The sequence below is a fragment of the Monopterus albus genome, unplaced genomic scaffold, assembly GCF_001952655.1.
Source record: "Monopterus albus unplaced genomic scaffold, M_albus_1.0 scaffold446.1, whole genome shotgun sequence".
Classification (NCBI taxonomy): domain Eukaryota; kingdom Metazoa; phylum Chordata; class Actinopteri; order Synbranchiformes; family Synbranchidae; genus Monopterus; species Monopterus albus.
Window position 1 is genome coordinate 31,251 of NW_018128326.1, and position 16,325 is coordinate 47,575.

Below are 16,325 nucleotides of genomic sequence, written 5' to 3' on the forward strand. Positions count from 1 at the left end.
GAAGTGGAACAGTGAGGTTACAGGGGGCTGAGGTCAAGAAGGTGCAGGAGTTTAAGTATTTGGGGTCAACAGTCCAGTGTGATGGGGAGTGTAGGAAAGAGGTGAAGAGGCGAGTGCAGGCAGGTTGGAGTGGGTGGAGAAAGGTGTCAGGAGTGTTGTGTGACAGAAGAGTGTCAGCAAGAAACAAAGGAAAGGTGTACAAGACAGTAGTGAGACCAGCTATGCTGTATGGGTTAGAGACTGTAGCAGTGAGGAAAATACAAGAGGCAGAGATGGAGGTAGCAGAGATGAGGATGTTGAGGTTCTCCTTAGGAGTGACCAGTATGGACAGGATTAGGAATGAGCACATCAGAGGGACAGCTCAGGTCAGCTGTTTTGGGAACAAGGTCAGAGAGGCCAGATTGAGATGGTTTGGACATGTGCAGAGGAGGCATAGTGGTTATATTGGTAGAAGGATGTTGGAGATGTCAGTTGCCAGGCAAGAGGTCAGGAGGAAGGCCAAAGAGGAGATATATGGATGTGCTAAAAGAGGACATGAAGTTAATTGGGGCAAGAGCAGATGATGCCAAGGATAGAGTTAGGTGGAAACAGATGATTCGCTGTGGCTACCCCTAACGGGAACAGCCGAAAGAAGAAGAAGAATAAGGTGGTGCTCAGCCTACACTCACAGGTACAGAATCCCAGGCATACACAAACCATACTGTAGATACTATATGAAGCTCAGAAGTAAAGAAAAATCCCTGTGATCAGCCTTCACTGTAAACCGTTATTATAATATGTGTGTGGATTGTGATGTTAGTTTAATATTTTGTAGATTCTCCTTTGGACAAATTGGCGAAACCGTCTCTCCTAAAACTATGCTCCTAGAGTATTCAACTAAACTGCAAAAGCAGATAAGGTTTGAAGGGAACATATTTCATTGTTCGATGTGTAATGTAGCACTGCAGTTAAACAACCACTCCCTTATAGTCTACTTCTTAGGTCACCATGTTTCCCAAAATGTTTCTATGCAGTTCTTTTTTTAGGGAAACATTTTAGGAGATGTGACTGAAGGAGTTGGCTATTAGATAGTAATTTGGGAGAAGCAGTTCAAATAAATAATGCAGTGGTACACAGCTGATAAACCTCCGTCCTGTCCTATAGTATGGGCTATTGTCTTTTAATGACCCCAAATTAACAATACTTTTGCTAATAAAGTCTACAGACAATTTTAGGTCCATCACATTGCCTGTCAAAGCCAACATAAATACAGGGTTATGACAGCAACTGTGTGATAAATCAGATTTAAAATGAATGTTTACAAAGAAGTTGTCTACTTCTTTGCACCATACTGTACATGGTGTTCACTACTGTACACCTGTAACTTATGGTGCTGTGTTAACCGTGTTTAATGCTGTAGATCTCTGACTAGAGATGTGGAACCCAGCATATACAGCGTGTAATATTGTATGGTTTGACAATTCAGAACCCTAAGGTGTTGGCGGTCCATATAGTAGACCTTATTATCGGCTAAAAACCTCCTGGAAAACTTTTAGGTTAAATAGCAACTGCCGTTCATGTAGGTGATTTGTATATGTGCACCCTCTTCCCCTGCACTGCTCCCAACCCCCAGAGCAAGTGCAGTGCATACCACATCTTATCTGAAAGCCCGTTAACATTTTGCCCTTCCTTTTGTCAGTATAAGAAATTAGTTATTACAATGTACTGTTTATAGCCTTTGTTAGTAAAATACTGACAAGATTTTTCAAAAAATATTAGAAATACTCTTTTTGTTGTTGTTGTGTGTGGCATGGTAGTACAGTGGTTAGCGCTGTCGTTTCACAGCAAGAAGGTTCTGCGTTCAAGCCCGGGCCGACCAGGGGCCTTTCTGTGTGGCGACTGCATGTTCTCCCTGTGCCTGTGTGGGTTCTCTCCAGGTACTCTGGCTTCCTCCTACAGTCCAAAGACATGCAGCGACTTTAAATTGCCCGTTAGGTGGGAGTGTGTGGTTGCTTGTCTACATGTCAGCTAGGGTGGACCCTGCTTCTCACCCAGTGTCAGCTGGGATTGTCTCCAGCCCCCAATGATCCTCTTCAGGATAAGTGGTATAGATAATGGATGGATGTTGTTGTTTTTTTTTCTGTTTTTTTTGTCTCAGACCTGGGGAATGTGGTGTGTTATTTGTAGCTTTGCTGCTAGAGCAGAGGAATGAAAATGAAAGTATTGTTTTAGACAAGCTAATCAATATTTTGTTACAAGGGGAATACCATGCACCATAGCAGCAGTGTGTAAATATGAACTAAAACATAAACTCTCCATCTCTGGAGATCTAAAGTGTTAATTCATACAATATCTGTAATGATGTTAAATAGGGACACTACAGTAGTTGTGAAGAAAAGATTTTAACATTTAAATTTGTGCTTTAGTTCTCTTTTTTCCTAACTGAAAACACAAACACCCAATGAAGGTGTATGCCAAAACACTGGGTCAAGGTTTACAGAAAAAGTCAGTGAAATGAAGGAAGCAGAAAATCTGTGTGGTCCTCCTCCTTCAAATGATCAAGGGTTCTAGGGTTACCTGCACAACTGATGGGGTTGAGGTGTTTTTTCACTTGATTTAACTGAAAACACAGGAAATATGATATACTGAGCAAACAGTGCTAGAAACCTAAATTAAAAACTTGTTTCACTTATTTTTCTTTACAGCTACCAGCAGAGCAGATAATTCCCCATTGACTAGGGAAGTGATGAAGGCTGTCAACTATGAATATACTGTACATCCATTCAGTAATACAGAATAACACAAGATATTGTCCTCTTTGCAGATTTAAGAAAATTCTAAGAGATTCTTACTAGTGTCAGTGTTAGCTGGGTCGAAGGAGGAGAGAGGCTTTGGTCAGGGCAACAATTACCACCCATAAGGGCGTGCATGCAAAACACGACTATCTCTACCAGAGCACTATGTACCAAAAAGGTTATTATACAGTTTGAACACTAACCTGAAGTGGGCTAGAATGGAGGTGAAACCAGAGAAATCAAGGAATGTTTAAATAATAAAAGGTGTCTTTCAGATAAAAGGTTATGTATAAATAATGAAGGAATTTCAACAGTGTAAACTTTAGGTAGGTGGTATGATGCAGCTCTTGGTGAGAAGGAGCAGATTCAGGGCTTGAGACAACAGGTAGGTGATGGGGATTAGGGACATAGATGCATAAGGCCTCTCAATCAAACTCAAACTATCATGCCTGCAGTTTGGTCTTTGGCCACTGACAGTGTATGATGTACCAGTTTCTAAGGTAGAGAAGCTATAGAGAATGTGCAGCACATACAGTGGGACAAATAAAAAAAATTTTTTTCAAGTTTTCCCACTTACAAAGAATGGACAGATCTGTAATTTTCATTGTAGGTACACCTCAACTGTGAGAGACAGAATCTACAAAGAAATTCCAGAAAATCACAGTTAGATTTTTAAATAATTTATTTCCATTTTATTGCATTTGATACAATAGAAAAATAGAACTTAATATTTGGTACTGAAACCTTTGTTTACAATTACAGAGGTCAGACATTTCCTGTAGTTCTTGACCAGGTTTGCACACACTGCAGCAGGGATTTTGGCCCACTCCTCTTCTCCAGATCTTTCAGGTTTTGGGGCTGTTGCTGGGCAACAGGGAGTTTCAGCTCCCTCCATAAATTTTCTATTGGGTTCAGGTCTGGAGACTGGCTAGGCCACTCCAGGACTTTGAAATGCTATGGAGCCACTCCTTAGTTGCCCTGGCTGTGTGTTTGGGGTCATTGTCATGCTGGAAGACCCAGCCATGACTCATCTTCAATGCTCTTACTGAGGGAAGGAGGTTGTTGCCCAAAATCTCGCGATACATGGCCCCACCATCCTCTTCTCAATACAGTGCAGTCGTCCTGTCCCCTTTGCAGAAAAGCACCCCAAAGTATGATGTTTCTACCCCCAGGCTTCACGGTTGGGATGGTGTTCTTGGGATTGTACTCATCCTTCTTCTTCCTCCAAACATGGCGAGTTGAGTTTATACCAAAAAGTTCCATTTTGGTTTCATCTGACCACATGACCTTCTCCCATGCCTCCTCTGGATCATCCAGATCTCTTTGGCAAACTTCAGATGCGACTGGACATGTGCTGGCTTGAGCAGAGGGACTTTGCGTGCGCTGCAGGATTTTAAGCCATGACGGTGTAGTGTGTTACTAATGGTAACCGTTAAGACTGCTCTCTTCAGGTGTAATAATTACGCCAACAGTTGTTGCCTTCTCACCAAGCTGTTTGCCCATTGTCCTACAGCCCATCCCAGCCTTGTGCAGGTCTACAATTTTGTCCCTAGTGTCCTGGACAGGGCTTTGGTCTTGCCCATAGTGGAGAAGTTGGAGTCTGATAGATTGAGTGTGTGGACAGGTGTCTTTCATACAAGTAATGAGTTTAAACAGGTGCAATTAATACAGGCAATGAGTGGAGAATAGAAGGGCTTCTTAAAGACAAACTAACAGGCCTGTGGTAGGTGATCAAATACTTATTTCATGCAATAAAATGGAAATAAATTATTTAAAAATCTAACAATGTGATTTACTGAAATTTTTTGGGTAGATTCTGTCTCTCACATACATGTTAATAACTGTACAGTATATTACAAGGCAGTGTTATCACATACAGTGCCTTGCGAAAGTATTCAGCCCCCTTGAACTTTGCGACCTTTTGCCACATTTCAGGCTTCAAACATAAAGATATAAAACTGTAACTTTTTGTGAAGAATCAACAACAAGTGGGACACAATCATGAAGTGGAACGAAATTTATTGGATATTTCAAACTTTTTTAACAAATAAAAAACTGAAAAATTGGGCGTGCAAAATTATTCAGCCCCTTTACTTTCAGTGCAGCAAACGCTCTCCAGAAGTTCAGTGAGGATCTCTGAATGATCCAATGTTGACCTAAATGACTAATGATGATAAATAAAATCCACCTGTGTGTAATCAAGTCTCCATATAAATGCACCTGCACTGTGATAGTCTCAGAGCTCCGTTTAAAGCGCAGAGAGCATCATGAAGAACAAGGAACACACCAGGCAGGTCCAAGATACTGTTGTGGAGAAGTTTAAAGCCGGATTTGGATACAAAAAGAGTTCCCAAGCTTTAAACATCCCAAGGAGCACTGTGCAAGCGATAATATTGAAATGAAAGGAGTATCAGACCACTGCAAATCTACCAAGACCTGGCCGTCCCTCTAAACTTTCAGCTCATACAAGGAGAAGACTGATCAGAGATGCAGCCAAGAGGCCCATGATCACTCTGGATGAACTGCAGAGATCTACAGCGGAGGTGGGAGACTCTGTCCATAGGACAACAATCAGTCGTATACTGCACAAATCTGGCCTTTATGGAAGAGTGGCAAGAAGAAAGCCATTTCTTAAAGATAGCCATAAAAAGTGTCGTTTAAAGTTTGCCACAAGCCACCTGGGAGACACACCAAACATGTGGAAGAAGGTGCTCTGGTCAGATGAAACCAAAATCGAACTTTTTGGCAACAATGCAAAACGTTATGTTTGGCGTAAAAGCAACACAGCTCATCACCCTGAACACACCATCCCCACTGTCAAACATGGTGGTGGCAGCATCATGGTTTGGGCCTGCTTTTCTTCAGCAGGGACAGGGAAGATGGTTAAAACTGATGGGAAGATGGATGGAGCCAAATACAGGACCATTCTGGAAGGAAACCTGATGGAGTCTGCAAAAGACCTGAGACTGGGACGGAGATTTGTCTTCCAACAAGACAATGATCCAAAACATAAAGCAAAATCTACAATGGAATGGTTCACAAATAAACATATCCAGGTGTTAGAATGGCCAAGTCAAAGTCCAGACCTGAATCCAATCGAGAATCTGTGGAAAGAACTGAAAACTGCTGTTCACAAACGCTCTCCATCCAACCTCACTGAGCTCAAGCTGTTTTGCAAGGAGGAATGGGCAAAAATTTCAGTCTCTCGATGTGCAAAACTGATAGACATACCCCAAGCGACTTACAGCTGTAATCGCAGCAAAAGGTGGCGCTACAAAGTATTAACTTAAGGGGGCTGAATAATTTTGCACGCCCAATTTTTCAGTTTTTTATTTGTTAAAAAAGTTTGAAATATCCAATAAATTTCATTCCACTTCATGATTGTGTCCCACTTGTTGTTGATTCTTCACAAAAAAATTACAGTTTTATATCTTTATGTTTGAAGCCTGAAATGTGGCAAAAGGTCGCAAAGTTCAAGGGGGCCGAATACTTTAGCAAGGCACTGTATCCACTTCATGATTGTGTCCCACTTGTTGTTGATTCTTCACAAAAAATTACAGTTTTATATCTTTATGTTTGAAGCCTGAAATGTGGCAAAAGGTTGCAAAGTTCAAGGGGGCCGAATACTTTCGCAAGGCACTGTATATTTTCAGTTTGAGTATAGTCTGAGTTTTTGGGCCAGTGTCTAATTAGTTTAACTATGCATTTATTGTATCTACCTATTTGATAGTGTTCTTGTATTGCTTGGTATGTGACCGACTGCTGTGATGATACCATTTACCATTGAGATCAGTAGACTACTCTCACTCTCTGTCTCTTTCATTTCCAAGCATAAATCTAAATTTTATTCAGTTTATTGCCATGTACAGTACAAATTCATAATTCAATCAGAGCCACACATATACAGCAGATTTCAGTGTTAGTTCTTGTACTTCATTACAGTTGAAGTGTTTTATTAATTAGCCTCTTTGCTCAATCTGTCAACCTGCAGAGATGTTGTGACTAAGACCTGATAAACACTTCCACTGGGTGGGTGGTAATCATGACACCAAGGCTTGTCTTTGATACTGTAGGTTATTTTAATCAACTCACCTTATGATAAGAAACAACTTAAATGAAAGAACATACACTGAAAATTTCTTCAACTTAAAAACCAGGATTCGGATAAACTGCTCAGAACAGGCTAAGCAGAGCTATAACATATGTAATTCAATGCACAAAAACTGTGAGGAATAATCAAAGTTCTAAATCAAATTCAGACAAAATCAGAACAATAACAAGTAGAGCCATGGGACTGAGTAATTTTTTTTTGCCTTCTGATGCCATCAGCTAGCCCTGCTAGCGTGGACTCTCCAGATGGCATTTCAGTGTTCCTGTTGGTGTTTAGCTCAAAAAATTCAGTTGCAACTAAACCTGGAATCATAGACAGAGTTGACACATTATTCAAAGTGCTAATTCGTTCCCAAGCCTGAGATTCTGAGATCAGGAAACAGCTATGGTCCATGTTGTGGCTTTTACATTTAAAGCCATTCCTTTACCATTGGCACTTTCACATCTGTGTAAGTAAGAAAACAAAAACAAAGTCCCTGTCATTTCCAATAAATATATCGGCCCAACAAAACAGTTTAAACTCTATGTACAACGAGGACACATCCAGTCCTCTTTCTCTTTTTTTATACAGAACAAAACATTACATTATAAAAATATGAATTAAAGGGGAAGGAATGATCGAACCTTTCCTTAAGAGAGGATAGTGTCAGCTTTGTAGAAGAAACTATTGGACTTTTATCCCATTCTACAGAGACACTGAGTTTTACAGTCACCAGAGGAAAGAGCAGTGGCTCCATAAATACTTCCCCCAAAACTCTCACACCTTACAGTTGCTTCCCAGCAGAGGTGTTTGCTCTTTCTCTTGAATGTCACTGCTGTCATATCAGAGCCTCGCCATCTGAAATACAAATTTTAGGGAGACGAACATCTGATGTTCTCATTTGCAATTCAATTTGGTGTAGTGTTACAAGCAAAATGACTAAAAAGAAGCACTGTGATGAGCTTCAGGCCCTACATGTGAGCAGGCTGACATGCCAGACCTGTTGACAGTTCTTGTTTGCCATCTCTAATATCCTTTTTAACTGCAATTAATCCAGAATGTCATATAATTAGGCTTTTGTTCTCCAAATTATTCATTTTCTAAGATTCAAGTGACAGGTAATACCACTTATTAGTGTGCCTTTTGGCACCAAACTTTTCCACCTTATTTTCACCTAAGGTAGATGGATCAAGATGATTTTGATGGAGTTGAGACCTGCTGAAACTGTGAGAGGATGTGTCCTCTTGGGCAGATTTGATCATCTGTGTCCACATAGCTACATGGTTTCATGTGATGTCAGGTCTGTTGAGGTCAGTGTGTAATTCTTACAGGTTTACACATGCACACTAAATGTCTTTTGACTGCACAGCTACAGACCATATTGACCAACTGCCCATCTCAGTCCCTTTTGGAATACAATATGCTGCCCTTTACATGGCCAAGCAAACAGACTAAAAAGACACAGCGATGATAGCTAACTTCAGGCCAGAATTCACTACAAAAGAGAGACCTCATTTCCACATAGTATTAACATGAGCTCTATCTGGATACCATATCTAGATCAGAGAAAACCCATGATATCAAATATGTAGGATCCACATGTTGAGGTGCTCTGACTGATATTATAATTAAATTTCAGTCAGATGTACAGAACACATAGCAGGTCCCTGTCTGAAGGACAAGGTCATCTCAAGGTGTCTGTTAAAAAGCTACAGGTAGCATCTAGCATATCTCCCAAAGAAGTTATTTAAAAATGGATGACACTTGTCTATGAAGCAAGCTGGAGAGCATTGGATAGCATCACTGTGGGGAGACACAGTCAAAGGCAAAACTGGAAACCTGTTACAGAAAGTTGGCTGGCTTACCATAGTGCAGGCAGAGTTGAGATAATGTTTAATTCCAGGTGTAAATGCAAAGGCCTCACAAACATATCATTATGCAGCTATGGACTGCATGTTAATATGAAGTGTAAATGGGGTCGATCCATATTTAGTGCAAACACCTTAGAAAGGCTGCAACAAGTTCAACTGCATGCATTTGAACTTCTTGTTGTCATCACCATTTTACATTGTGAAATAAAGTACTTTCACAAGTTACTTAAAATTCTTGTGTTATTCTTGGCAGCCTTCTTTCCTACATGACCACAATAATGTCAAAGGAAAAGTGTTGTTTCAGCTTGCATCCTCTGTGGCTCTTCTAAAGAACACAGGAAACCATTAAGGCTGAGAGCAAATCTCACAGTGACCTCACTAAATTGGTCTAATGCGTCAAGAAACCTGAACAGTCAGGTGATCAGACAGGTTGGTTATCCAGGTTAACAAACACCTTCACTGAAAGTCAGTGTACCTGAATCTAACTGCACAGGCACACTGTGCACAGCTACAGTAAGTACAGCAGGTTGAGGCTGAGGCAGAAAGTGGGTCTATAGACTAGAGCACATAGGTTGGGCAGTCATTTTACTGTTTGCCTTCTTTTTCTCGGAGTAACCTGGAGGCTTGTGTTTCTTACCTAGTGGACCTATTTTTAGTGATGTCACTCTGTTTTCAGTTCCCTGCCTGTAGAGGGCAGTGGAATCCTTCAACTAAACAGGAAACACAGCTGTGATAGGTAATTCCATAAATCTACAATCAGTGTGTATAATATTTCTGCCATCTGGCATGTTGGTCTCCTAAAGCTCACAGCACACACGTCTGTTCAGTCCAGTTCAGATGCATACAAATGTCTAGAGGCCAGCAATGTAGTGTGCTGTTCAAGTCCAGGAGTAGAGAAGAGAGCACAGTACTGAGCTGTTTCCAGATCAGTATCAAGCAGAACCAATGCTCTGACTGTGGAAAAATACACCATGAGCAAAGCACGCAGTCACACCCACAACCACACATGGGCAGCAGTAGGCGGGAGATCAGTGTGTGTCATCACACTCTGGGCTCTTACTGGTCCACTTCTAAGTCCTCTTCCTCGTCTAAGGCAGAAAATCTGACCTCAGATCAGTGTGCCTTGTTTCCATACACTGAAGTATTCAGTAAATAGGGAGGGATGTCCTGACAGGCAGGGTGTCCTAAGGCCACCGTGTGTTAATGTGATGAGAAGATGGCATCACAATGGCTGTATATGCAAAAGGGCTAATCTTTGTGTAAGTTACATCAGTATGAATTTGTCATCCTTATACTGAAATGGTGAATTCAAACCACACTTAAATGGAATTTAATCTTTAGTGACTTCACAATTAGGATATTTTTATGCACACTTTGAGTCAGTGACTCAAAAGGATACAAGAGGCTGATTTTCACAAGATCTAAGGGACTTCTAGAACTACAGTATCCCTGCAGTCTGAAAAGAGTGTTTGGTACCAAATATTGCTGAAAATGGTTTCATTTTTTGACCGAACTACAGCAGCTGTGTGTGTGACTGAAGGTCTGACAGATCTGCCACATTAGTCAGCATGGAGGCTGTTTTCATTCAGAAAAGACACCATGAGTGTGGTGGAGAACATCGTAGAAGTTGCATCAAATCAGTTTTGCTCTGTGAAAACACACTCCAGGTTTCCTGCTTACTCCACACCCCATTCCAATCACCTCTGTGGGCACCTGTCTGTTTATTTGACTTCTATTTGAAGTGAGTTATCCTTTGATCTGTTTTTTAATTAGCAGCCATTCTATTTATTACTGGCTTTTTTAAAAATTTGTAAGAAGTTAAGTAGAGGTCCAAGAATAAATTGATATGGGATTTCTTTCTACAAAATTATTAGGTTGCAATAAAGTGCTTTTTTAATTGCAGAATTTTTATTGTGCAGCTGAACACAAACATAGTCATCAGTAGATGAGATGACATGATGACACTCGAGCTTGACTTTCTTGGAGTCAGCCTGTCCTGTCTTGGTCTTTATATCAATTTATAATTTTATTTGTATTAGTGTACTCCTCTATACTATCTGTACTGTACATCCAACACTCCTGTCTTTTACTGTGATTTATTCTCAGATAATTCATGTTTTCAATTGTGATTCCACTTAATATTCATATTGAGCTACAGTCTCCACTGGCCCGCCTGTCTTTTCATAGACACTGAACATGTGTGGTTAGTAATGAGTGGTGTGTTGTCACAGGTGTGTCTGAACTGCGTCACCAGTATTTAAACTTGACATGTAAACATTATGTTATGTTCAGGTTACATTAAACCCCCTTGCTGCATTTTTTACACAGTAGATGTGATCACTAGGCTGTGTGTGTGTGTGTGTGTGTGTGTGTGTGTGTGTGTGTGTGGTCCTTAGCTGTCTACTACTTGGTGTGGCAGAGTGACAGAGGCACCACTGATAAATGAACCTTGCTTGTCTCTTCCCTTCAGAAAATAAGTAAGCAACTCCCCTTTTCCCTTCACAAAGATGGGCCCCCTCCTCACAAAGCGGAAGCCGTACTCCTTTAGGATGTTGTAGCAGTCCTCCACCACCTGGGGGCAACACACACACACATAATGCATTCGAAGGCTTCCTGACTAATTTTCAGAAAAATGCGACATTTATTTAAAACTGAATGAACTGAAGGAGCACTGAGAACACAATGACTAGAGTGACTGCTGCAACACACCAGAGCACAGCTGGGTATAAACAATGATATCTTACAGTGTAAATAAATGCTCTTACTAAATTTATGTATACTCTGTTCATGTAAAAAGAAGGATGCCATTTTGAAAAACTACATTAATACTGAGGTTGAATTTTTAGCTTTGATGTTAAACTCCCTGAACGAGGCTGCTGTAATTCCTGCAGGCTGATGACTTTTCAAGAGTCAAGGTTTGCATGCCACCTTGCTACTTTACTTAGGAACCATCCGCTGTAAAAGAGCCATATTAAAGCTGCATTCGTTGACTTTTTTGGCATTTATAGGAAGAAGAACATCAAGCTGACACACATCGAAGGAAAAAGTTCTGTTTTATAAAGTGCTGATTAATGTGTTAAACAATTACTTATTCACACATCCAGCAATTATGGAGGAACACAATCATTCATTTGAAGTGTCTGTATCCACCTGATGAATCTCAGTCCAATATTCCTATTGTTTTAGTTCTGTTTTCTGTCTCTGCCAACTTCTGAGGGGCAGATCTGGTTCTTTAGCTGCTACTATAAATGCTCAAGTATGTTCACCAAATATAGTCTCCAACTGTGTCAGTCTGCTGTTTGCGACTGAGCAGTACAGTGGCTTTTTTTTTTACTCTGGAAACCTACCTACTGCTGCAAACCAGATGGGTGAGAGTGCAGAGTAAACCAAACGAGATTAACAGTTGGTGATAAACCTCAGAGTGCCACTCCTTTCACACTACACAGTCATTAAATCCATCTGTTTCTACAGAGCTTTATTCTGTGGTACAATTAAAAGCCACAGAATGCATACAGTGGTTTGTTCTGGTCTTCCAACACAAATTGGAGTCTGTCTCACCCTTGGTGGCAGTTTTTTTCAATACAGTATACAGAAGGGACCTGCAATGATGTTTTATGGTTTTATTCTGCCAAGGGATGATTTATAAAAATGTCAGCACTGCAAAACAGGATTTTTCTGGCATTCTTTTCTGTGGTTATACTGATTAATATGCTGTATTTCTTGAATTTCCTCTTGTTTCACACAGCCTTTAAACAAGGAAAAAACCAAAATGCATTTTCAAATTGTTGTAGCACAGGAGCATGTGAAGACTGTAGTGATGTATAGTAATTATTTGATAACATACATTGATAAACTCTTTGTTTGGGTTAATCCAACCTAGCAAAAACCTGAACTGAAACATGATTTACCTTAAAGATTTCAAATGCACCAAAATGTTCCAACAACCAACAGTATTCATTTTGAAAGTAGTCTAAATAGTATTGAGTAAACCAAGCCCAGTACTGTACCTGTATATTCCCCATCACCCCTGTTGACTCCATGCGACTGGCCACGTTCACAGTGTTGCCCCAGATATCATAATGGGGTTTGCGGGCACCAATCACTCCTGCTAACACCCCGCCCTTATTCAGACCTGGAGGAGAGTGTTGACACGTCACATGTGAGATTAAGACTGTTATGATAATGTGACATTAATGACTGTTAAGACTATACTTCTGAGAACCTGGCTCACTATTATCTTTCAATAAAATATTTTTTTCAGCATAAAGCATAAATCTTGTTTTCATAATTTTGTCCATTTTTTTTCCTTTCAGTTACTGTATGATAGATAGATACATTGCCAGGATCTGTGCGGGTACGGATGGACCCCAAGATGCAGACACCTGGACTCAGAGCAAAGAATCAGTATTTATTGCAAGATAAACAGGGAGAATAAACACACACTCAGCAGGTCTCACCAGCAAATAGAGTATCAACTGGGCAGCTGGGAGAATGGAGGTGAGGAACAACCTGGGGTTGTGTGGTGAGGAGATCATGACCACAACGAAGAGCAGGGGAGGAGCCGGAGTGGAACTGTAGTTGGTGGATGTAGAGCTAATCAGGAGACTGCAGGTGGCTGAGCCGGGCCCAGGGGAAGACTGGGAAGGAAGGCACCACAACAGGGATCAGGAGAGCGTAGGGGAATGCGTAGCAGTACACTGAAGGTCAGAGGAGCTGGTAAGTTGAAGGTGAGTGTTGTTTCAGCAGGTGAATGTGTAGCAGTGCCAAGGAGGTCAGGAGAACCGGTGAGAAGTATGCCACAGAGAAGTGCTGGAAGTCAGTTCAAGAGTTCAAGAGAGCGAGGAGCCAGAAAAGCGTCCGGAAACAAACAAGTGTAACAAATAACGGGATCACAAAGTAAGTAGCGAAACACCAAACAAACACTACGCACAATGCAATGAACCAGCGGGGGGCCATACGAAAAAAGGGCATACATATATATGGAGCTAGACCGGGAGAAAATGAGCAGCAGGTGGATGAGATGATGGCTAATTGTGCTGGCTGAGAATGAGATGGGACAGGCAGGAAAAAACAAAAAACTAAAAAAAAAAAACAGAAATCCAGGAAGCGAGGTCAAACCGTTACATATATAGCTAACTGTATTAATCCTGACAGAAAAAATAGTTACACCAGCAAGTTATTATTAATGATACAATTATTAATATACAACTAAGACTAAATTATATACAAGCAAGTTATATTATTTACAAGCAATAAAGTAGGAAAAAAGCAGCAATGAAGCAGAAAATAATTAGAAATAATTTAAGAAAAATCAATAGATAAAACAACTGAGAAAAACAGTAAAAACAAGAAAAGAAGACCTACAGTATGTACTATGTACACTGTGATGATAATTTGGAGAAAACTACATAAGTCAATTTTTCAAAGGATACAGTATTAGTTTACATAAACCTATGTATGTATGATAAATTCAGTGTTTCCTACAGATGGAGATTCTACTTGTGGCAGTAGCTGATGGAGGGGGTGGAAGGGAACAGCATAATGGTGGCCCTGGGTACAGAACATACTACCAGGCCTCCATCTCATAATTCAATTCCTATAAAAGAGCAACCAGTCACTTGTGCAAACAACAGACTTCGAATCATATTCCTGCATATAGCCTCACTATATCAATTAGAAAATAACACACTCACATAAGCAAAACTGAACATCAATCAACAAAAAGGCTATGGAAACTGTGGCAGATGCAATATGGACATAAATCAATAATTAAACAATCAACAGCAGAATGTAGTACAGCTATGGCATATTACACGTGGCTTTATAAGCAAAATAAACACCAAAAGAAGTACAGTCAAATAACTATTACAGGCTAATTTAAACACAACACAAAACTTTGTTGCATTGATTGTAACTTGCAATCTTCTTCCACAGAATATAGCCTCCCTAGAATCCATCAGAAAATAGCACTATACTTACACAAACCAACCACTAACCCTAATCCAACCCAACCAAAAATAAATGGAAAGGCTGCAGACACTGCTATGGACACCTGCAGACAATTCAGCAGTCAACAGTGAAGAACTGTCCTGGCACATCACACATAGACTACTGGGTAGAGCCTGGAAGAAGCCAAAGGATGTGGTAATAAAGTGTCAGAGGTCACTGAGACAGCACTAGCCTTCAAAAACCCGGTGGCAGAATTAGCCTTCAAGGAAGAGCTGCAAAAAGCTATAAGACAGACCGGCTCAAACAGAAGTCCCACAGGAACAACAAGAGTACCTTCAGGATATATTGGAATGCCCACTATTCAGGGATACAGAGCCTGAGGAAACAACAAACAGGCCAGAAGAAGATGGAGATGTGTCACTTGATCCAGAGGAAAATGCACCCATGGCAAAGTATTCTGGTGCAGGAAGAGGAGTGCATGGAGGAGTTGATAGCAAACCCTCATTTCCCTATCATGCCTGGACCGATGACAGAGGAACCAGCAGACATCTGGGAAAAAGAAAAGGAAGAAATGAAAGAGAATGCAGAATATGTGGTAGTGGGTGGATAAGCCGGACCCCAAGGAGGAAGAGGAAAACACCAAGAGGGAATGGGAAATGGAGAAAAAATTAAGATACAAAAGCTAAAGGCATAAAAGTAGAAAGTTGAAATAATCATTAAGGATGATTGTAAAATGTTCTTATGTTTTGCTTAATGAGTTGTAATGAAATGTGTGGTAGTCAAAACAAAATGTTTGAGTAGAGAAGTTGAGAAAGACAAATGGGGAAAAATCCAACACAGTCACATAACCAACACCTGGCACCACCTTCCTGTGGACCAAGAGTGACCCAAGAAAGAGATAACACAACAGTTTCAACTGACAACTGTCCAGAGCTCAGAGATAGTGACAGTTGGTAAAAAGAAGTTTGATTAGAGAAGAGGAGGCAGCCTTGCAGAAACCCTTTAAAAAACACAGCAATAAAAGGAACAAAAAATGTCCAGTTATTTTTCTGAGTTCCAGAAGACTGAGAAAGCACAGAGAAGCGGACTGGGAAGACACATCGACAGCAGCCTTTCCCCTACAGGCCAGCCTTCTGCAGTAAGGGATGGAAAGAAGATATAGACCAGGGGTGCCCAATACATCGATCGCGATTGACCGGTCGATCGCAAAGATAGTATTGGTAGATCACGTGCCACTCAAAAATAAATTAGATGTTAGCCTCACCATCCATCCTCCCTATGGCATTTGCCACTTGATCGACATGCAGGGCAGCCAGTCTGAGATCTTGTCTTTTCTGACATGAGTCACCAAGCATGCGCAGTCAACCGCACAAGCTACTACAAAACTCCAGTGAGCTAACTACCTTGTCAGCCTTCCAATTAATTTCTACTAAAGAAAAGGTATAAAATGAGTAGGGGAGCCAAATCAAGTAAGAAACCATGCGGAATAGGAGGACATTTTTTTTCACAATGTCATATTCAAAGTGCATTTGCTTGATCTGCAAATCTACCATTGCTATTTCGAAGCGGCACTTTCGGGCTGTTCATAAAACTATGACACACATTCATACACACACATAAACAGATACAGTGCCTTGCGAA

The 16,325-nt window shown here is 40.7% G+C and overlaps 1 protein-coding gene across 1 annotated transcript in view; it reads right to left on the bottom strand.

Moving 5' to 3' along the window:
- Positions 1-6,458: 6,458 nt before the first annotated feature.
- The window catches only part of LOC109952263 (adenylate cyclase type 3-like), a 149,804-nt gene continuing 139,937 nt past the window's right edge, over positions 6,459-16,325 (bottom strand). The window contains 2 exon segments of the mRNA XM_020587246.1: positions 6,459-11,307; positions 12,743-12,867. Coding sequence (XP_020442902.1) covers positions 11,128-11,307; positions 12,743-12,867 — 305 coding nt within the window. The 3' untranslated portion in view covers positions 6,459-11,127.